Source organism: Syngnathoides biaculeatus, chromosome 7, assembly GCF_019802595.1.
Source record: "Syngnathoides biaculeatus isolate LvHL_M chromosome 7, ASM1980259v1, whole genome shotgun sequence".
Classification (NCBI taxonomy): Eukaryota; Metazoa; Chordata; class Actinopteri; order Syngnathiformes; family Syngnathidae; genus Syngnathoides; species Syngnathoides biaculeatus.
This window is the reverse complement of record NC_084646.1, coordinates 4,509,289-4,533,320: the sequence shown is the minus strand read 5'-3', so window position 1 is coordinate 4,533,320 and position 24,032 is coordinate 4,509,289. Positions and strand designations below refer to the sequence as shown.

General features: G+C 42.7%; 1 protein-coding gene across 3 annotated transcripts in view; it reads left to right on the top strand.

Annotated features, from left to right (window-relative positions):
• Nucleotides 1–24,032, top strand: part of abl2 (c-abl oncogene 2, non-receptor tyrosine kinase) — a 36,930-nt gene that overhangs the window by 2,703 nt on the left and 10,195 nt on the right. The window contains exons 1-8 of one of the 3 annotated variants that reach the window (XM_061825183.1): nucleotides 17,633–17,744; nucleotides 17,911–18,072; nucleotides 21,669–21,964; nucleotides 22,616–22,888; nucleotides 23,112–23,196; nucleotides 23,275–23,452; nucleotides 23,534–23,718; nucleotides 23,806–23,958. In XM_061825183.1, coding sequence (XP_061681167.1) covers nucleotides 17,636–17,744; nucleotides 17,911–18,072; nucleotides 21,669–21,964; nucleotides 22,616–22,888; nucleotides 23,112–23,196; nucleotides 23,275–23,452; nucleotides 23,534–23,718; nucleotides 23,806–23,958 — 1,441 coding nt within the window. In that variant the 5' untranslated portion in view covers nucleotides 17,633–17,635. Of the gene's footprint in view, nucleotides 1–17,632; nucleotides 17,745–17,907; nucleotides 18,073–21,668; nucleotides 21,965–22,615; nucleotides 22,889–23,111; nucleotides 23,197–23,274; nucleotides 23,453–23,533; nucleotides 23,719–23,805; nucleotides 23,959–24,032 lie in introns of those variants that run through there. The other 2 variants (XM_061825182.1, XM_061825179.1) reach the window with 2 other exon arrangements.

Sequence of the window (24,032 nt, the reverse complement as noted above, 5' to 3'; positions counted from 1 at the left end):
ATATTGAAATCCAACAGGATAAAATAGTGGAATCGTACTGCGCATGTAAGGCGGCGTGAGTACTTTTTACTTGGAAAGATCACGAGTAATATCATTGTAGTCTTCATAAGTGAGTGGGTGTATTCATTTGATTTGGCTCATACTCGAACCCAGTGCTCTGTCTTAAAAGTCTGATGTGATACAAATAGGCAAATAGACATTTCTCTTGCATGACATCGCGAATTTTCATCACTAACCCGACTCTTCGGCATAAAACATGACACACTTCATTTAGCAGGTCAGTGATACGCGAACAAAGTGCAAGTTGTTCTCCTGCAATGTATAAAGCACTGATAATAATTCAATCAAACTCAGAGAAGTTACCTTCGAACATACAGCCCTGGGTTTGTTGTTATTGTCCACATTTAGTTGTACATGCGGTCTTTCACAAGCCTTTATCCACCGTAGGCACTTTGTCAACTGTTTTCGGTTTTGGAAAGTGAATCAACCAAGCAGGATATCTTTGATCAGAATTGCATGTTCCCCCCAAGCCCATCTGAGGACCATTTTCTTTCTTTCTTTCTCAACATTAACTTTTCCAAGCACAGGCGACTGACAACCAGCATTGCTTGTGGGACAGTGTGGCGAGAGTGGCGTGTCAAGCCGGGGGTTAAGACATTGCAGCTATCTTATTGGCTATTATTGTACGAGTGATTGACAGGTCGGAAAGGTCCATTGAGACGACTGGTAGATAATTTGGATGTCATCATCTGTAAGGCCTTTCTTTGGTTCTGGTGTGAATGTGACAGTACTGTAAAAGCATTTCTACAAATGCCGCACACCGAAGTTGCTTCCAGCACTGCAGTGGACAAGGACGCAGAGCAGACAATGGGGACTTTGGGGAAGGGATAGGATTTCCCGTCCCTGACTGTCTCAAAACTAACCCTAAGTAGCACAGATCTTCTGAATGCAGGAATAAGCTCACGTTCAAAAGTGTTTTGCTTTCTCATGCTGATAGGCAACAGTTTAGTTTTCGGAGCAGTCATGCCGCCTGGCACGCTGCAGAGAGAATTTTGTCTTCAAAGCTCACAATAATAGAACAATGAGCCCTTAGAGAGAATGAGGACCTCAGTCTTTCACTGCATATCAAAGTGCTTTCTTTCTCATCGAAATTTGGTGACAGTGATCTTTGTGACTGAAGCTGTTTTGTTGTTGTTTTTTCAAATATCATTGCCCTTTTTTTTATTTTTTACTGCCTGAAGTGTCACTTTTCTGATGTTGTACCCAGTTGGTGATTTGTCAGATTTACATTTCAGAGAATCTTCTTTTGGTGTGTACTGTTATTATGGTTAAACTGGCTTTACCTTTTTATTTACAATGAAAAACAATAAATTGCATGGAAATGTGGAGAAAAGATGTTGTCAAGTATACCCTACTCACCAAGTACTATTAGAGATATCAGCGCATGCTCTTTTGATGTTTTAAATCCACCAAACAGTCCGATGGGGCTTGCATTTCTACCTCAAGGTTACTAGTCGTGATTTATTAATAGCTGCGTAAAAAGTGAGACAGCATGTAACTGTAAGCAGTTAAAGCAGATTAGCGTAAAAATCACTGCCGCATAATCTTTTTTTTTTTTCTTTGCATTTGATCGTCAACATAGAAGTTGTGTGCTGCTACTTCGTAAATGAGTAATGACATCATAACATGACCAATGGGAGCATTCACGAAATGCTGTTGTGATGTCATTTTGTGCATGTGCATGAATTTGATGGGCAAAATAATCATATTGCCTGGGAAATCTATTTTTGGTGGCTTTTTACATACGCTAGTTTGTGCCAGCTGATGCCAGGCAAGTACCATAATTCCCGGCCTACAGAGCGTATCTGGTTATAAGCCTCGGTACACATAAAGAGTTGAACGCTAGTGCTGCGCCAGCATTAGCGCGGTCCTAGTTTTAAACTCTTTCTGTGTACTGTGGGTTATAACAAGGTGCGGTAACGCTAGCGTCATATCACCGCATAAACCGCACGGTTGAAAGCGTGTGGAAAAAGTCGTGGCTTGTAGGCCAGAAATTATGGTAAATGCAGCAAAGCAACGGTGGCATTTTGAAGTTGAACATATAACTATACATAAAATAGACATCAATATGACATCCAAATTATGAGCTAATGTCAGATTGAGATTAATCTTTCATTCTTACATTTAGTGCCAAATTTGAGAAATATATACTTGAATAGATTAACTAAGATCATTACGATATTGATTTGTGTTTTTTTTTATATTACAAAACAACATGTTAAATGGCATTCATTCATTACAATTAAGTTTCATAAGCAAACTGTCAGTAAATGTTGCACTTGTGTCATCTACATTGTGTGCACATAAAGCTTTCAATGGGCTTCATTTTTTTTTTTTTTAGAGATGCCATAAAAGCTCTTAGAATCGTATGATCAAATCTCTATGGACAGCGTATGACGCAACACGACCATACCAATTTTTAATTAATGAAAACCATGAATAATAACTTCATCACTACGGGGTTGCTGATGACTTGGACGGCCTTTTTACACTTTTTGCATTCCACATGACCATAGCGAACGCTCCCATATCACAACGTCAACAATATCGTGTTGAAAAGTTGTCTGGAATATTTTTTTTCCAAGCGCCATTATTGCCAAGCTTGCCTTTGATCTTGCAGAAAAAGTCCAATATTTCATAACAGGTGTTAGCTTACCATTCATGAATGATCGGCTTCTTTTTTTCCTTTATTGTGAGGATGAGCAATGGTCTCACTTTAATTGTGACTAAACGCGTGCTTAATATCCATCCATTTTCCAAGCCGCCTATCCTCGAAATGGTCGCTGATGGTGATACACTTTTTTTTGTGCACCCGTGGCATACGTTTTTAATTTCATCATGACTGTCTCATCTCTAAGTAGGGAGAGGCAAAGACGTTCAAGGCTAGATGAATACTCGCGAAACTGCAATGAGGTATTATGACAGTTAATTGACAGTTTCTTAAAACCCATTTTGTAATCCTCATAACTTTGAATCAAATTATGCCTTCTCGGGTCATAATTTAAAGGTGACAGTCTTTGAGGAATGCGTGGTTGTCTGTTGAGCTCATGCTTCTGTGTTACCGGCCGCCTCTTCTGTGAATGTCGTGGGCCATCTTGCTTGCTTACGCTTTTGTTTGTTTTAATGCGCTAAAAACAGTCCAAAGGACAGATAAGAGTCAGGCAAGGTTCAGTATGAACGTATTCCCTCTTGCTCCAGTTTGGTGGTGATTTGGGTTGTTTTTTCCCCCTCCTTTAATCCACTCATGACAAGGTGAGTCATTTCCTGTCTCTAACTCAGGTGTGCTGCGGTCCCTCTCAGAACATTATTAATTCAGCAGCTTTGCTTCCCAACGAGACGACCTCAGCGGGCAGAAAGGGAACCAGAGCGAGAGAAACTTGACAGTCATTTAATGGAATGGAGAAACAAAGTGCTGATTCAAGGGGAACGTCACCTTTAGCTGTATTAGGTGAAGTACAGTATGAGTATTATATTGACGCCTCCACAACTTAAAGCCTGTCAGGTTTTCAGGTCTCGTGTTAATGAACCCCTTCTACATCCTTTGTAACACAAATTTGCTGAGGATTGGTGTCTTCGAGCTAAAGATCCTTTCCACTACCTGTAAATCTGCCATTGTCCGTTATAAAGTATGGTATTGTTTTAGCCTGTGTTTGAAAATGTCTCAAATTGGATGATTTTTTTTTTTTGACTCAACAATGGCAGAACACGGGACTGTTTTAGCGTTTGTGTTAAAAAGGGTCAAAAGGCTGTTTCATCATCGATCATCATTGCTGACTACTACTACGCCTGGCATTCATATTAATACTTTTTTCAAACAGTCCCAGAGTACAATACTGTTTGAGTACTCGCTGATACCCAGCACCAATACTTTATGATGCTATTCTGTCTTGCAGTTGTGATGTAAATGTACATGTTTTTTATTGAAGCATTTAAAAAAAAAAAAAAAAAAATCATGAACATGTTTTACTCAATTATAACACCTAACGGGACAAGCCGAAAGGAAAAGAAGAAGATATCACCTAATAGAGTAACTTCACATTACAGGCTGACAACATTGACAGATAACACTAACAGATGCGACCTCCCTTTTTGCCCGGTGTGACGGTCTGAGCGCTCCCCCGTGCTGAAAAGTCTCCTTCAAAAACACGGCTATAGTTGCATTTTTACACATTTATTTTTATGTAAATATTCAAAGAACACATTAAAATGTTAAAATAACTTCCAATGTATCCGATGGTGTTTCCCTTTAGCCCAGTCATCACTTGAAAATAGCAGCACTTTGCAAATCATGGGTGGAGAAATTTCTTTTGGAGGTTATTTCAATTATTCATGTGACCTGTGACATGACATTTAGGCCAAAATCTGAATAGCTGGCTTCCAAACGCATTTTGGAGATTTTTCTTTTTTATTGCACTCCAGAGATTTTTACTCGAGCAATTGAAAAGTCACTTAACCACGACATAATTTGTGTACTTAAGCATAGAATAAAAGTCTGATGTATAAAATGTCTTCTATCAGCACCTTTTAGGTTCTGCCCAGATGAGACTGCTTGGCTCCATGGATTTAAGCAGATTTGCATCAAGGGTGAAATTGGATTAGCGACAAATCCCCCTTTCTTTTGACTGTTTGCTAATGCCTTAACAACCGCAGCAAGTCAGATAGCAGCGACGACACAATGCGCGAGATAGCCTATATACCGCTACTATCACACAGCGTGATAGGCCTTTATATACCCGATGAGTTTAAAAATTGTTGGTGAGTTGGACATCGTGACTCCCATTAGCCACCAGGAGGAACCATGGCCACACCTCCTCTTGCTGGAAAAAAAAAGACTTTCTTGCGAATGTAGGCAAATACGTTTGTTGGAGCATAACATTTTTGATGGCTACATGTTTGACTACGTTCATAATAGATGAAATCTCTGCCAGATTCTAATAAGATGTATATTAATACTTAACAGAGGCCCCGTAGCTCAGTGGTTAGAGCACTGGTTTGGTAAACCAGGGGTTGTGGGTTCGTATCCCACTGGGGCCTCCACTCCCTGAGAAGGGTTGCGTCAGGAAGGGCATCCGGCGTAAAAATTGTGCCAAAACATATATGTGCGTTCATCTGAGATGACACGCTGTGGCGACCCCGAAAGGGACAAGCCGAAAGTAACCTCCTCCATTAATACTTAACGAACAACAATATACTTTTAGTAATATACTTTGTAAATGTGCCCAAGTTCGTTTACAAAGTACATTTATTGTCACTTCTTCAATATTGGTAACATCCATCCATCCACTATGTACCGCTTTTCCGGGTCGGGTCGCGGGGGAAGTAGCTTCACCAGGGATACCCAGACTTCCCTTTCCCCAGCCACTCCCTCCAGTTCTTCCGGAGGGGTCCTGAAGCGCTCCCAAGCTAGCCGAGAAACATAGTCTCTCCAGCGTTTCCTGGGTCGTCCTCGGGGTCTCTTTCCGGTGGGACATGCCTGGAACACCTCACCAGGGAGGCGTCCAGGAGGCATGCGAATCAGATGCCCCAGCCACTTCACCTGGCTCCTCTCAATGCGAAGGAGTAGCGGTTCGACACTGAGCCCCTCCCAGATGACTGAGCTTCTCGCCCTATCTCTAAGGGAGGAAACGCATTTCGGCCGCTTGTATCCGTAACACATATAGAATATTGAAATTACGGTAGTCAGGGGACCTGTATATCATTCCACGGGTTATGTGTTGAGTTCTTGTAATGGTGGTGGTGCAAGTATAGGGGAATAGGTAGAGCCTGTGGTTGAGTCTGATTTCTGGACTGTCTATTATTTTGGGAGCTCTTTTGTAGTGATTCTATTTGATTTTAGTGAGGTGATACCAGTTTATGAAACCCTACACCATGTGTGAGATCACTGCGCCAGAATTGTCAATACCCATTCACAGTTTCGTACAGGCAACCGTCCTACCTCTGTTATGACTCGGATACTAGCTCAGAAAGTGGAAAGTTCCAAGGTTGAGTTTGTCTCCACAGTCCATGTCGGCGATGTTTATACAGAGCAGCGACGGAGAAGAAAGCTGGAAAAAGGATGGCTTTTACAGGCAGCGCGAAAGGGGGTTAAGCCTCTGCTTTTAACTCTACCATTTGCTTCCTCAAACACAACTGCAATGAATGTCACTCTATTGTTAACATGTGAATTCTCAATGTATTTTATGAAATTATGAAACCCCTGAGATTAGGACGTTTTTGTAATTCCTCACTGAAAATGCTATTACTTTGCGTATATATTACAATTTTAAAAAGTCATTATTGTGTCTTTTTATTGGAACATTCTTGTCACGGCATGCTGCTTTACTGCTTTGCTGCCTTGAGCTTTTACATCAGCTACCAGCCAGGCTTTTTTACACCCCACCCCCCACCCCCCCAAAAGTGTCTTTTAGTCCTTGGCCTCAACACACACAGTTTATATCATTAAATTGAGGAGATTAATTAGAACGGAGCGTGGTTGGCTGTACAGCACGCGAAACCATTCCACGCATCTGTCATCCTAAGAACACAAATGTTTTCGACTTTGTGGAGAGGTCCAGCCAAATTGCTATAATGGCTCTTGGTTAAGTAGCAGTTTCAGTGCAAGGCTTAGCTGCGATGATGCTACGGGGGGAAAAATAGATAGTGTCGGGGAGGGCAAGTACTGCTGCCAAGCCTGTTAAACATTGATTGCCTTCCAGGAGCTTTCGTCTGTTTGCTGGCATTATCGCTGCAGCTTATCATCTGGGTTGCAGGCTGGAGAGTTGGCCAGGAATTTACATGTACACAGACTTCTTTGAGCATGCGTACACATCCGTATCCACATTCATAAAGACGCAATTCCCGGAATTGATCTAAGTGGGGCACAGAAGAAAATACAGGCAAATCTTCTCTGCCAAATGTATTTGTTCTATTAATTTACCGTACTTCCTGGTTTACAGAGCGCACCACTGCATTTGTAAAGGAAATACCATTTGGTACATACATACGGCACGCCTGTGTAAAAGCCGCAAGTGCCCACATTGAAACCCACATTCAAATGCGAGATATTTACAAAGAAAGACGGTACACAGAGTTTATGCTAGCGTTGTGCTAACGCTAGCGCCGCACTAACGCTAACAGGGCTGGTTAAAATAAAATTTACCAGTAAATATCACTGAGACACGCCAGTAACACAGCAGCAACACGCTAGCGTAGCTCTACCAGGACCGGTAAAACTCACTTCCTCGGCACATATGTTCCACCGGTGTCATTCTTACTTTTCCGCTCAAGTGCCCCCTTGCGGCCTTTAGAAAAAAATGCACAAATTAGCCGCATAAACTGCAGGGTTGAAAGCGTGTGAAAAAGGTTTGTGGCTTGTTGGTCGGAAATTACAGTATATATGGCAAACAAATATGCATTCATCTAAGATGACACGTTGTGGTGACCCCTCACGGGACAAGCCGAAGAAGATGGTTAGAGTGCCTGTGTGGAGTTTTCTTCGGGTATTCCGGTTTCCTCGCACATCCCAAAGACATGCATTAATTGGTGAGACTAAATTGACCTTAGGTGTGATTATGAGTGCGTGTGCTTGTTTGTTTCTATGTTCCCTGCAATTGGCTGGCAACCAGTTCGAGGTGTACTCCACTTCCTTCCCGAAGATAGCTGGGATAGGCACCAGCAGTCCCGCGACCCTCATGAGGATAAGCGTCTTAGAAAATGGATGGATATATTTTCCCTAAAAACTGACTTGCGGTTCAGAAATACAGATATGAATCTTGACTGTTGTATTGAATCGTAATCGTGGTAGTTGTCACGAGCACATCACACGGGGTCCGTTCAGCAGATTTGGCATCCATAAAGCGTAAGTTCACTTGGGAGTGTTGCTATATGCTGAACAGAAAGCTTTTCGAGTGGCTATTCCAATGCACAAGCCAACTAAGTTGTATATAGAGAAAAAAAAACATGACTACTACTCACCAATGAATGACTCTGGCTGTTGCTGTTATTTATTATTATATTGTAAGAATGGAGTTCAGAAAATCGGCATGGTATTCCTTCATATACTTGAAGTGGAAACAGTTTGAGTGGAGATATTCAAGTACCGTAATTTCCAGCCTATAGAGCACACTTGATTATAAGCCTCACCCACTACATTTGGAAAGGAAATACCATTTGGTACATACATGAGCCACACCTGTGTAAAAGCCGCAAGTGCCAACATTGAAACCCATATTGAAACACGTGATATTTATAATGAAAGATGGTACACAGAAAGAGTTTTCAAAGTTTTAATACCTTATCTTAGCTTAACATAACAACAACACGGTAGCATGAACAGCGCTGGTAAAAAAAAAAAAGTCCCAGAAAAAAAAAAAATAGCCACGGCAAGACGGTAGCACAGCAGTAACAGGGCCAGTTAAAAAAAAACACACTTCAATCACTGAGATACGGCAGTCACACAGCAGCAACACGCTAGCACGGCGCTAACAGGGCTTGTTAAAAAAAAACTTACCGGTAATAATCACTAAGACACGGGAGTAACTCAGCAGCAACATGCTAGCAATAACAACGCCGGTTAGAAGAACACATACGGTAAAAGTGACTTCCTCGGCAGATATATTCCACTGGTCTTACTCTTACCGTTTTTGAGCGCCCCCTTGCTACCGTTAGGAAAAAAATGCCCAAATTAGCCACATTACCGCAGAAATCGCAGGGTTGAAAGCGTGTGAAAAAAGTCACCTCTTATAGGCTGGAAATTACGGTATGTACATATATATATATATATATATATATATATATATATTTTTTTTTTATTATATCTTTGCTACCATCTTAAAGAGTCGTATTTTTTTTATTTATTCCCAGCACAATTAAAGGAAGGTACCTGGTGTTTGTTATGAATCTGCTTATTTCCTGGGAGTGCCGTTTGGCATGTAGCACTGGGGGTTGTCAACTCTCTAATGACTGAATAGAAATGTGAATAGAGAGCAGTCACTGGTGTTTCCTGGAAATACCTATTGCTCAAATAGGTTTCAACATCAGGATGTGTGAATATTGGAAGGCAGGTTGAGGGAGACCCAGATCCTGCGGAACTCCCTGGACATGAGTCAACTGTGGATACAAGGCAAGTGCGTACATGGGTAATTGTAGACTCATATGGAAACGTTCCACTGCTGGTGGTGAACTGATGTGACGGTGCCCACTCGGCAAAGAAAACACTGTTATTGATAACATTAACAATCGAAAGATAAGTTTAGAATGACACATAAAATGTGTTATTTGTGATCCTCGTGTCATCCGAGCTAGGAAGCCCCCACAAGGTCAACACATTTCCTTCGTGTCACATTTCACTGATGTGGTATGTTCATTGAGCAACATAAATGAGCGTGTCTTTTTCTGAAAAGTAAGCTTTGTATCCATTTTGCAGTTTGAAATTTTAGGAATTTTGATGATGACGCTGAATTGAATTGATTTATTTTTTTTCATGCAATTTCATCAGTCGACTCATTTTTCAACATGAAATGAGTTTTCCCTCCATCTATTTTCTTTGCCGATTATCCTCACGAGGGTCACGGGGAGTGCTGGAGCCTATCCTCGCTGTCAACGGGCAGGAGGCAGGGTACACCCTAAACTGGTTGCCAGCCAATCGCAGGGCACATGGAGACAGACAACAGCCGCACTCATGAATCACACCTAGGGGCAATTTAGAGAGTCCAATTAATGTTGCACGTTTTTGAGATGTGGGAGGAAACCAGAGCGCCTGGAGAAAACCCACCCAGGCACAGGGCGAACATCCAAACTCCACACAGGCGGGTCCGGGATTGAGCCCGGGACCTCAGGACTGTGAGGCCAACGGTTTACCAGCTGATCCACCGTGCAACGAAATTCGTTGTAATTTAAAAAAAAAAAAAAAAAATGAAGACATTGGGAAATATCAGTTGCAATCTGTGGATCCTGATTGTGGGAGTATTTTGTAATTATGATATGCTTTGGAACATTGATTACAAGTATGGGTCCTCGCTCATGTGGTATGCGAGAATCGGTCAATTCAATGTTTACACTGCACAATGTTGCAGTGTTAAATTTTGTAGTTTAGTTAAGTGTATTTAACTTTCAAGTAGCATATCCATCTGTTTTCTTCGCCGCTTATCCTCACAAGGGTCGCGGGAGAACCGGGGCCTATTCCAGCTGTCTACAAGGCAGGAGGCGGGGTACACGCTGAACTGGTTGGCAGCCAATCGCAGGGCACATGGAGACAAACAGCCGCTCTCACAATCACACCTAGGGGCAATTTAGAGTGTCCAATTAATGTTGCATGTTTTTGGGATGTGTGAGAAAACTGGAGTGCCCGGAGAAAACCCAAGCAGACACGGGGAGAACATGCAAAGCGGTTCCGGGATTGAACCCGGGTCCTCAAAACTGTTAGGCCAACGCTTTACCACATGTATTCAGAAATAAAGTATTAAAGTAGTACACAAACACTGACAGCCCTTTTATTTAGTCTCTTGGTTTATTTTAAAGGAGAACATGCAAACTCCACACAGGGAGCTAATTGTTGTTCGAGCAGCGTATGCGGAAGCGCGCCGTTGTTATGTGCTGAACGTTATTGTTGACACACACGCAAACATTTACTTCCCTTGTCCAGACTCATGTCCCCTTCATGTAAAAAAAAAAAAAAAAAAGGCGAACTTCTTCAATTTCATTTGACTTTGAATATTTACGGTCGGTCGGGTTACCGGAAACCTAAATATTTTTATGGATGGCCTAATCCGTTGACTAATCGCTGCACTAATTTATGACGAAGACTGTGTCCATGTTCAAGTAGCGGCTCAAATTATAGGTCAAAGACACAAATGAAGTTACATTTGTTACATGTTATGACACGTTAACAATTCGTATGTCAGCGAGGATCACGCACAGGTTGTTTTAGGATGCAAATGTGCAGGGTGATGTTTGGTGCAGGCTTCAAAGTGGAGCACAAACTGTTCCGTCACGCTGGGGTACTCCTCTGTGGTCCTAATTCTCCAAGTTCTCCAAATTATTCAAGTTTTGGAGAGTTTGAATTTTGAGGTTCTTATATATTTTGAACTCAACAAAGAGTCTGTGACCCCCCCCCCCTTGACTAACAATAGAATGCTTTTATGATGACTTGAACCACCACAAGATTGTTTATCTGGCTCTCTCTTGGCCTCCTTGTAACAATCAGACTCCTTTTTGTCTTCATCTGCCGCAGGATCGTGTCGAGCCAAATCTACCTTATGTAATGTCTTGTACATGTGGGGATTATTGTATCAGGTTTGAGGTCGGGCTTCCTGCAGGCAGCCAGCCATCTTTTGTCTGCACCAACATCACTATGTGCGCTGCTGAGTTATTTATGGCGTCGTGCTGCTTTGTTTCGTTCACCGGCTAAAAATAAATACTTACCTTGCGAATGTTGTAAACCTTCGACAGATTGCCGATTGTTTATTTGATTGTGTGATGATTACCTCTGAAAAGCGTTAGGGAAAAGGTATGCTGTGATGAGTTTCTTGGGATTATGGACAAACAAACACTCCATGGGATGAGTCAGAACCCAATAAAAATTTGATTAAGATCTGGATAAAAGTGTGGTTACAGATTTTGTTTCACTTTTATGCCTTGTTTTTATTGCTCTCAAGTAGGGCAGTGACTTGTTAGATGCAGTTGGTTGACCTGTACTGAAAAATAAACTGCAGAGTGTGCTGACGTGCTCATTTGCTAGCATACAAAGCATGCTAAATTGGCTAGCTTGGTGGAAGTCTGTATTTTCATTCAATTCCTGTATACTGTTGCAATGATGGATTGGAAAATCTCCCCAAAGATTATGATAAGCTATTTTTTTTCCATGGGAGAGTCATTTTGAGAACAACAATGCTGCCCATAACCATTGTGTCATAATTGAGGTCTCTGTGGATGTCTGCCAAAGATGACACCATTTCTTTTTGTTCTTCATGCCACAAACTAGTTGCAACTGCGTCAACAGCACCTTGGCTGGTTGCCACCAGTACTGCACTGCATTTTGCCTCACTTTCTTCAAGAAGGATTTCATCAACAATTAATTCAACACGATCATCAGGCAGTCTCTGTGTCCAAAATGCACAGGTGGAGTCATTGAATGACGCGATCAATCATTGCCAGCAGCCCAAGGGCGGCGCAACGGGCAGGCCTGGATGTGCAAAGGCCCACCCACATTGACAGACTGCCCACCCAGTGAGATTCACAGCAATATAGATGTATATATTTTAATCTTGACGTAAACATTTCATCGTGCTTTTTATTTAGAATTGAATATATCCCACAAAAAATAAAGAAAAAAGTAGTACTAGTAGTAGCAACAACAACAACAACATGGGCCAACACCAAAACACGGCTAACCTGCGATTATACCTTCTTTTTTATTCCTGTAGTTAAATAACCTTTATTATACATACTGTAGTCAGGATCATAGATAATTCTAATTTCAATCTAGTGCTGCACAGTGTGATTATCTACAGCACAGGTGTCAAACTCAAGGCCCGGGGGCCAGATCTGGCTCACCGCATGATTTTATGTGGCCCGCGAAGGCAAATCATGCGAATCAACTTCCATGATTTTTGTTAAAATCTGTACCAACGTTCCAGAGTCATATCATAAATGATAACATTGAGTTATTGCAAGCATTTTTTTTCTTCCCAAACATGAGTCATAGTTGAAAAACCTGTTGCTCTTGATTTCTGATTCCAAACCTGGTTTATAAGTTTCATGTGTAAACATGATGAGGCTGTTTAAGATTTTAATGGTTTCACAGTCATAACGGCCCTCTGAGGGAAACCATAACTCATGTGGCCCCGCAAGAAAAATGTGTTTGACACCCCGGATCTACAGTGATGCATTTCCATTTTTTATGCCACAACAAAATATGTTGGCAAAGGGAAAACATGATCACGCAAAGAAGCGCAAATCTCTAATCTGTCATATAAGCAGCTGCTGGTGTTAGAGGACTTGGAGAGCCAAGTGGATTGTGTCACAAAATATGTCATATCAGTGACACGAGTGGTCGCCACGGGACCGGGGTCACCTCTGTCCCGGCTGTCTCAGTTGGGGGTTTGCGGTCCTGGCGTGCCCCGTAGAACTTCCAAAGACCCTTTCCTGTCCGCTTGACGCAAAACTGTTTCTTTTGAGCGCACATGTGCAACGTTAAAAACATACGCATGCGCGCACGTACACACACATTAACAAGGCTGCGCTTGGCACACGCAATACGGCATCAAGACCAACTGCTCATTCGGTCAAACGTTACAGCACTTGAGGTCTGAGTTTGGGCCAAATGGAAAAACAAACTTGCTGTATATCTCTAATATAAAAATATTGAAATCATCTTAAAAACTTCTGGAAATTTGGTAGTTTGATTGGAGCTTTGGGACTCGTCGCAAAGTGTACTTTTGTCACGCTGGAATTGAGAAATGAAATTGATCATATTAGGACACTCACAACTAAAGTGTGCAGCATTAATCTCATTAAAAATGTTCCTCAAGGACAGTAACGTGATATGCAACTACAGTATGTAAGAGGAGTAGCTATGACAGTTGGCTTAGCATCGCTTGCAGTGTCTTTCACACACGCACACACTCCCAGGAGAACAAGACCAGCCATCTGCTGTTGACTGCAGCGCTCTGGTCCAGGCCTCAACCACACGCCACTCATTTTTGCGCACACATTACAGTATGCAGCGCTCAACTTTCCGACTTCATCACACACTCTGCCCGAGGCCCCCAGATCCCGACCATGCACGTCTCGGATCCTCCCACCCTCGCACATCCCACTTTTGCCATCCCTCACAGTGTGGTATATCGCAGGAAGTATCAGACATGGCTCTGTCTTCTCTCTACATACTACACACATGTAGTAGATTCTCACATAAAAAAATTTACTGGATAAGATATGTGGGTGTCTTTCATTGGAGTGGTGAAGTCGATATTTTAGCGCTTCAGCATTTCTCCATCGTGGCTCGGAGCAGCTACAGTACAGCCTCGGTTCTCGAACGTCCCCGTTCTCGAACAAAAATTGTAAAAAAATTTTGCTTCAGTTTTCAAACTAAAATCCGTACTCGAACGCCCCCAACAATACCCGGAAATAACAGAACGCGCGCGGCCCGACCAGCTGACCCACCCACGACGTGCTTTGGTTTTGTAAATTCGAACGAACCCCTGAAAAAAAACCCGGAAATAACATAACTCGCACGGCAGTCGATTCAGTTTTCGAAAAAATCTGTTTTCGACACACCTTCTAGAATGGATTGTAGTCGAGTACCAAGGATCTACAGTACTTTGAGCCAGATCAAGAATGTCATAGTGTGGAGGACTGGTAGAGAACCATACTGGGGTCGAAGCTGTACTGGGAACTGTGGCTAAACCAGATCACCTCCGGTGCCACACTGCACTGCGTGCTGGTCTGGCACAAAGGTGGGCATATTGTGTGTGTTTTGGCACAGTGGAAATACAAGATGATTCATTGCGATGCGTAGGCGGGAGAAATATTTGGGTCATTTTTGGGTCCTTTGTCCAGTCATTATTTATATGCAGCATCTGCCACCAACACACTGTTTACACTAACAACTCTGGCTGAACAATGAAATTGTGTACAGTAGATTAAGTCTCGCATAATCTTCTGTTTTTAATTACTCTCTGATTGCAATGCTTCTAAATTTGCCAAATAACTTGCTTTGGCTGTGAAATGAAAGGTCACATTTTTTAGTTTTATTTTTTAATGTTAAATGGCAACAGTATGCCCAATCATCGTTTTGTGATCCGTCCTGGGTTAGGAGGGTGAAATACTTCCTGTTGGTCGGTTGTTTTAGATCATATATCATCGTTACAAAACTTTATAAGGGCATTTCGGCGAAGGAAGAAGTCATTGAATTTTGGTGCCGTTCTGGTTATATATCTCGATTTATTTTCGCTTTTAAAGTCCAACGGTTTTGTGGCCAAGGGGCAGCAGCAAATGCTTTCTTTGTATTGCAGTTAGGGAATCTTGATGCTTTCGCGGGCAGCGACCGGGTTGAGGTCACTGCAGCTACCCCGTGTGCAGTGTTCCTTTCTACTTGAGCGCAGTCCACGCGCGCTGCTTTGAAAATCATCCCCCAAGTAGGGGGTGTCCCTACAGCTGGTATTGGCTAGGACACCACAGAGTTGAGTTTCCTCTGGATTGTTCCTCTGAATTTTCAGAACAAGGAACAAAGCAACAACAATGGCAAACATGGAACAGCTAGAATAAGTGGACCCAGATGACCAGATGATCGGTTTAATTCTACTGCAAAATCAATCAAGAAGAAGGGGGCAGTGTAGGTGCTAAGTGGAACCAAGTGGAAAACTGGGTACTTCATCACACCATGTGACTGAAACAGACCAATGACCAGAGATGACCTCCGCAGCATTCTGCGAATAGTGACACTTTATGCGTTGTGGACCACAAATCCCACGTAGGGGCCGTGTCGGTGACTCTGCGTGAGCTTGGCTCAGATTTTGATGGGCACAGTTGGCGGTGCCGACATTTCCGTAAGTCTTTTCAATGCCAAAGTATTGAATGATTGAATGAAATTCATCGTTGAACGTGATAATCAGGAGGTGTTGTTTCGATGTTGGTGGATAAACACTAAACGGTAGCAATATAGAGCTCGTGCACCTACGTCATCAAATCACGTGACTTTTGTTTACCTCGCCATATTGCCGGTCAAGCTAAGCATTGCTCAATGCTAAGTCGGTTAGAGATGACACGGAAATATGTCTTGTAGCATGACGCCGAGAGTTTTGTCCGATACCATCAGACATTTAGAAGGTGAAAATAAACAACAGTAAGTGGAAAACTTAGATAAACTCGGCATAGAGGACCCGTATTTAATTCCGAAATCGATGTTTTCACCGATAAGAAATTGGACTGTTAATTCGCTTCCTCTTGTCTTGGACAGTTTGAATATACACATGGCTCTGATGAGTAAGTTGTCGAGATTTACATGAAAAAGTTTGAAAGCGTATAAAAGTCTGGATGCATGTGAATACTTTGTTGCTGGATCTGTTCTCATCAGGAATAAATCCCACATAGTGACGGTTTTGATGGCTTGTGAAGGCGGAAGTGTGTTCGGCGACAGGTTAACCTCTGCCGGAATCCATCGATCTTTTCAGCTAGTATTAAATACAAATAGCAATATTTAAATAATTGACCCCCTCGCATTCATTAACCATGTTTGAAGAAAAAAAAGACGACTGTTGACGGCTCGTGAATGCGGAAGTGTGTTCTGCGACATGATCTTTCCCACTAGTATCCAATACAAATCCCAATATTTAAGTAAATGACCCCTTCTTTTACACAAAATCTCATGCATTAACTATGATTGGGGGAAAAAAAAGAGGACAGAGTCACAGAAGCGATTGCAGCTGCACTTAACCTCTGTAAACCTCTGTGACAGTTTTTTTTAACACGTATTGTTCTCAAATGAGCCAACTTGGCATTATGAATACTTCTTTGGAATTTGAGATTGAGAAGAATAATTCCTACCTGAAATGAAGGGATCGTTACACGGGCGTGTGCGTATTTTGGTTGGGCAACATCCATCATGTTTAATTGCCATCTTTTCAGGTGGTATTGATGAGCTCTTTGAATATCTGTCTCGTCTGTTGTGACAACCAACCGCACAACAGGTCTCGGGTATTGTAAATATTCTCCTACGGTTCAATGTTGAGCCGCTCTGTTTGACCGGCAATATGGAGCCGTGAAAATGGTGACGTCGCGTGCACGAGCTCTATACTATATAGATGCGATGTTTGGTAACTCAAGTAAGATTGTGTTTTGTTTTTGTTTTTTTTATTCCATGGAAAGTAGTCATTTTTTTTCACTAAATAAACGAAATTTGTGATTTTAAAAAAGGAGACAATCACCACTAATTCACTATTTACTTTTTGTGACGTGTTTGTTTATGCATCAGTTTTTTTTATTAAATGTATAAACGGTGTGCATTGGTTTAATAAAACTGAGCATACAGGCTAGAGTGGAACAGTATCACATGGCCCATGTTGATGATTTGTCATCAGATGAATCAGGTGTACATGTTTAGAATTGTTTGGCCTTTGTAGACATAACATCTGCAAATTTACCAAAAGCTGAATAGAGTTACATGGCCTCATTCTTTTAGAGTTATACCGGTCGTTTGTATGTACACGTGTAGTTGTCAATAGCATAATTGAGCAATATCCACCCCATAGTAAACAAATGAAAAATCAATTACCTGAACAATACATAGTGTTTAATATGCATAGATGCTCTCAATCGTCAATGGCTCTCTCGTCATCCTCTGATCCCACACCCGCAGCAGCTGTCCAGACACGTAGCGACTTTGGCAGCAGCTGCTGAGCATTGTTCATCTCTGCTGCTTCATCAAGCGCGCCTTCGTCTCTGTGGGTGTGTTTTCGCGTGTATTTCACTGCGCCCCGGTCACGTAGCGTCACTCAAGCCCTTCCCTCTTTGTGCTCTTTAAATACGCACACGGCGCTACCTCAGATCATTCCAGATCTTAGAGGTGTATACTACAGAGAATCGTTTTGCTAAAGTAATGATTTTAAGGTGCCTGCAGGCAAACAGTTTTGACGAAGAGTGGGGGACCCTTAGTAGCCAGAATCTCACCACTGGCTTCAGGCAGAGTCCTGGGCCTGGACAAACAGGTAGACCACGAGGGCAGCTTGATCAGGATGGTTTCGAGTGGTTACATATTTGCATGCACTTGCAACTTCACCAATCAGCCTGGATGCTTTGTTTATCATTCCCTTCTCTCATCATTTACCGTCTTTTTGTCTCTCCTTCTCTGTGATCCACCTTTTTCTCCAGAAGCTCTCCACAGGCCATTCGGGCCGGATTCTGCGGCCCTGACAGAAGCGGTGCGCTGGAGCTCAAAGGAGAATCTGCTGGGGGCGGCTGAGAGCGACCCCAACCTTTTTGTTGCACTTTATGACTTTGTGGCCAGCGGAGACAACACACTCAGTATCACTAAAGGTAAACTCACTTTTTTAGAGATTTACAATACATTTGATACTATTTTAAATCTATTCTTATTCATATTAACCTAAGAATGCAATTTGCATGGTTCAAAACAGTTTTTTATGGTAGTTTTTTGGGTGCACGCGCAGAGTCATGTAAGATCAAAAACAAAAGCCACGAAGGTTGCAGTGCTCTGTTTGAATTGACATCGTTAGAAAGGTGCAGACTCATCCGAAACAATTCATAAAATTTGATATGTGAATATCTGAATAACTACTAGTACATGTTCAAGGTAAGTGAAATGAAATACTACTTATCAAATTTCCAACAACATATAATAATGAGGGCCACACAGTGGGGAATGGTTAACACATCCGCTTCAAAGTTCTAAAGGTTGGCGGTTTAGAGGTTTGAATCCAAGCTTCAGACTTCCTATATGGGGTTTGCTTGCTCCCCACAAACTTGTTTGGATTTTCTCCGGATAGTCTGACTCGCTCCCAAAATCCCACAACATTCATGTCAGGCTAGATGAAGATTCTAAACTGACCTTAGATGGGAAGTCCAGTCCAGGGTGTAACTGAGCTACCTCCTTAAAGTTAGCTGGGATAGACTCCATCTCAACCTTGACCCTGCAGAGGCACAGGAAGAATAAAAAAACGGATGGAAGAATATTCATGATATGAATATAGATTGTTTCAGTATTTTGAATACAATTAACCGTCTCTGGACCAAATAAAATGTTGTAATTTTATCAAATCTGATACTTTCAGAAAATGATAATCTGGACTTGAAATTTTCGATTAAATCAAACCTGTTGCAAGTTTATAATCCCTGCCCGGAAAGGGTTAATTCTTGGAATATTTTGACAAAAGCATGTTGAAATTTTTTTTTCTAAAATGCCCAAAAACTGTTAAAAAATTGTTCAAAATATGTATAATACTTCTTTTCAATTTATATTGTAAAAAAATGAGATTTTATATGAGACTAGGGAATTCTGTAATTTTTGGGGGACACCCAGTATAATTTAGCAAAGTACATATAGTATATATATGTATTGCAGTTTTACAACATCGCAAACTCCAGCCACAATAGTAAATATTGTTAAATGAATATTTCTGTGTTTCTCTTTTCAAAGTCACAATTTGTGTTTTTTGGGTCTCGTTTATGGCTGCATCATTTTGTCATTACATATATCATGTCCTTGAGCGTACAGTATACAATCGTGTGTCACGCCTGCATCATTCAAAAGGATTGTTGCTATGCGATGGGATGTTTTTCCAATGCATGCTTCCCACACCTCCCGTAGACCCACGGGTGTCGCAACAAAAGTACATAGTGTTTTCCTTTCATGGTAACTAGAGAGTCTTCAGTTGAAAAGCCTTCAGGGCGTGCTGCTGATTGGCAGGTGATCAAACCCTGAGGGGGGAGAAAAAGTTTCATGCGCAGATTTACAGTTATACCATCGGAATGTTGCGTGTCAGTAAAGAAACAGGCTATAAGAATTGTTGGGGCACTTGGAAATTATACCTCCAGGAAGGGAAAATGAAAGAAAATATTGTTTTCATTCCCACATTGCATCTCTAACAGATCCACTTTCGTGGAAAGACTTTTACGAAGATTTCAGTTGGATTTTTACTTTATACTGTAGAAACAATTTAGAATTCTTTCCTGGAAAAAAACACCCCATTATGCCTGCCTTGCTGCGACAATATGGAATTTTACATCGACAGGTGGGTACTTTGAGCTGGCTGTCGTCGACCACAAGGAGGAATTAGCCGCTCAGCGTCATTATCTCCTCCGAGCCGGTCCAAAGGCAGGGAGGCACTCAGTATTTCCAGTCCTGCGGAGGAAACTAGAGCGGTAGACTGGATAGCAGTTTCTTCAAAGTAGTTCAAAGTAGTTTATATAGTGCATATCGAGACAGCGGTCTCATCTGTATATTACAAAATCCTTAGTTTGTTTCCTGGCCTCTGCTTGTGCAAGCCTGGTAAACTTAGCAAGAACCGATTCCCCAAGAAGTGTGTTCAGCTTTTTTTTGTTTTTTGTTTTTTTTCAGTGATCATCACAGTCTTAATTGTTTATTGGCTAGAACCACCATTTCCCGGACGCCTTGCTTTACTGTGTGTAAGTGATGCGTCATTTTCACTGTGACTCACTGGACAGTAGGCCTGCACGCTGAGCTCCTTTTTAAGAATTGGGGGGGGGGCTCTTTTAGGGGATGTACCGCTTTCCGAAATCACAGCAGTGAATTTGACTGACATCCTTGCCGCAGCAATGAGCTGCACTGCATCTTGCTGAGAGGCGTTTGTCATATTTTCCGTAACTTATTTAGTAACATGAGAAGGGAAAACCGTGCGGTACCTCAAAATTCAAATTCCCCAGAGGTGGTGAAAGCTCTTAATAATGTTGAATTATTTCTGTCCTACGCAGGTTGGGCTGTATAGGTTGTTTATTTTTTGATAACAGAGGTGGCGTCACCCAACCGCTATTTGATTGCAAAATGTCCAGCGAAGAGGTAACTCCAGTTATGTTGCATTATTGAATCACTCTCTCCTGTGGTTTCGAGAAAACCGTGCGCCTCACCCGCTCCATCGTGTTTCTTGCTCTGACGTCAATAGACGGACTGAGACGAGACACCGAGTTAGTACACGTCTACCTTTGCCCGACGCTCGCATGGCAGCTTCGCTCTTATTATTGTTGCGTACCTTTTGATGTACTTCAACAGGACTCACAAGCTGTCCATACCTTCTGTTTTGTTTGTGTTGTCACCAAGGCATCCTCACGAACATTCTTACCTGATGACAAGATTCTGTGTCGAGTTTCAATGAGACACCCCTCCTTCTCATATTTTTTGTAATTAGATTTCGTCTTAATGGATTCCTAATCCCGATTTCCCCGCTTTGAGTATTTTAAGGCCAGAAATAGGATTAGGCTGGTGGATTCAAAGTCCATCCATCCATCCATCCATCCATTTTCTTAGCCGCTTATCCTCACAAGGGTCCCGAGGAGTGCTGGAGCCTGTCCCAGCTGTCAACGTTCAGGAGGCGGGGTACACCCTGAACTGATCGCCAGCCAATCGCAGGGCACATTGAGACAAACAGGGGCACTCACAATCACACCTAGGGGCAATTCAGAGTATCCAATTAATGTTGCATTTTTTTGTGATGTGGGAGAAAAACGGAGTGCCCGGAGGAAACCCACGCAGGCACGGGGAGAACATGCAAACTCCACACAGGCGGGGCCAGGATTGAACCCGGGTCCACAGAACTGTGAGGCCAACACTTTGACAAATGTCCCACCATGCTGCGGATTCAAAGTCATTTTAAACTCCCCCCCACCATTATTACTTTACTTCTAGTTTCCACCTTCCAGTGACTCTCCATACTGTGTTTTATGTTTTTATGTCTCAAAAGTATTTTTCATCAAAATGGCTGTCTGTTGTCAGACTCAAGTGGCTCTAACTACCCGGAGACATATTCCTTGTGATTACTGTTAATAATTGGCCTTGCAACCTTTTGGGAAAAACACACCAAAAAAATTCTAGTTCGAAGCTGTACACAATGATATTGTAGTTGACAAATGTTTGTGCAATTCTTCCCATATGCGACTAGGAGAGAAGCTGTGCGTGCTGGGCTACAACCAAAATGGCGAGTGGAGCGAGGTTCGCTCCAAGAACGGCCAGGGTTGGGTCCCCTCCAACTACATCACGCCCGTCAACAGCCTGGAGAAGCACAGCTGGTACCACGGGCCTGTTTCGCGCAGCGCCGCAGAGTACCTGCTTTCATCCCTCATCAACGGCAGCTTCCTCGTTCGCGAAAGCGAGAGCAGCCCCGGGCAGCTGTCCATTTCCCTCCGCTACGAGGGGCGAGTTTACCACTACCGGATCAACACTTCGGCGGATGGCAAGGTAGACAGCCCGTGGTTGACCTCGTATTTGGAATTTTGGTTGTTGACAGTATTGCAATTGTTCCATCGTATTTGTCAAACTTTCGGCATCAGAACACATGTGGCGGTAATATTTTAGCATTGTAAATCATAACTTCAACATAAAAAGGGGGACAAACAGTGGAAAAAACCAAAACATTCAACCACCCATCTATCTTTTCCAGCTTTTGTCCTCATTTGGGTCGCAAGTGACCATATCATACATGTAGACAGAACAAGCATTTACACATATATTTCCCCCCATGGAATCTCAACCCTAACATTCTCTGTTTTTGGAATGTGGGAGGAAGCCGGAGTACAATTCTAAACTCCATGCAGGACATCCTCTGAGGTAGACGCGCTAACGGTTATCCGACGTGCTAACCGCTATTCCACTAGCCCATCCAGAGTCAAATATTAATGGTTGGATTCTATCATTTACTATTTTACTACTGCCTTGTGGAATGGTGTGTACTCTGGTATTTCTTTGAAAATAGGATCATCCAGTTAAAATAAACACTTGGATGAAATGCGTAGTACAGTAATTGTAAAAAAAAAATAAATAAACGAATTGCTGCATCCTGTAATGTTGTTCTCATTTTGCATGCTTTCTTACCCCCCCCCCCCCCCCAAGGTGTATGTGACATCCGAGAGCCGCTTCGCCACCCTGGCCGAGCTGGTCCACCACCACTCCACCGTAGCCGACGGCCTGGTCACCACACTGCACTACCCGGCGCCCAAGTGCAACAAACCCACCGTGTACGGCGTGTCCCCCATCCACGACAAGTGGGAGATGGAGCGCACCGACATCACCATGAAGCACAAGCTGGGAGGCGGCCAGTACGGCGAGGTGTACGTGGGCGTGTGGAAGAAGTACAACCTTACGGTGGCTGTCAAAACGCTTAAGGTTTGATGCCTCTTTATAAGATATTGTTCTTTCATTTCAAGGTCTTTGTTTTCTGCCAATGAAGGGACATAAGCAGCCTTATGGTCGTAGGTCACCACCTGCAGGTGGACCTTGGCAATACACATGTTACAATCTTTCTTATGCTTACACTTGTATTTACATTTTTATGTCTGATTACTGTGTTATTAACATTTACATTTGCCCCCCATTTCTTTAATGACAGGAGGACACCATGGAAGTTGAGGAATTTCTGAAAGAGGCTGCTGTCATGAAGGAGGTTAAACATCCAAACCTGGTTCAGCTTCTTGGTCAGTATCGTCTCTTATTTTTATACCATTTTAATTTCCCCTTCCAAAAGAAATATCGCTCACCTGCCTCTCCCGCAGGCGTGTGCACGTTGGAGCCTCCGTTTTACATCGTGACAGAGTACATGCCCCACGGCAACCTTCTGGACTACTTGAGAGACTGCGACAAGGAGGAGGTGAATGCTGTGGTTCTCCTTTACATGGCCACACAGATCTCCTCCGCAATGGAATACTTGGAGAAAAAGAACTTCATCCATAGGTGAAATGAAAAGTCCAGATGCTCTTTTGCGCGCGTGTTCGTGTGAAGTATTAAAGGCTTGCATGTTTTTTTTCCCGACAGGGATCTCGCGGCAAGGAACTGCCTGGTGGGGGAGAATCACGTGGTGAAGGTGGCAGACTTTGGTTTGAGCAGGTTGATGACTGGTGACACCTACACTGCACACGCTGGGGCCAAGTTCCCCATCAAGTGGACGGCGCCGGAAAGCCTCGCGTACAACACCTTCTCCATCAAGTCCGATGTATGGGGTGAGTACCGTGCCCCTCATTTACTTCTATATTCCCGCGTCACTCGTGCTCACGTGGCTGATGATCCACCTTGTCTTAATCCTGCAGCATTTGGGGTCCTGCTATGGGAAATTGCTACCTACGGAATGTCTCCGTACCCCGGCATCGATCTGTCTCAGGTCTATGACCTTCTCGAGAAGGGCTACCGCATGGAACAGCCTGAGGGATGCCCGCCAAAGGTCTATGAACTCATGAGGGCATGTAAGTGGATTTGTGTACGACATAAATCCTTCAGATTATTTTTGGAGTTATTTTGATCATTGCTTTAACATGAA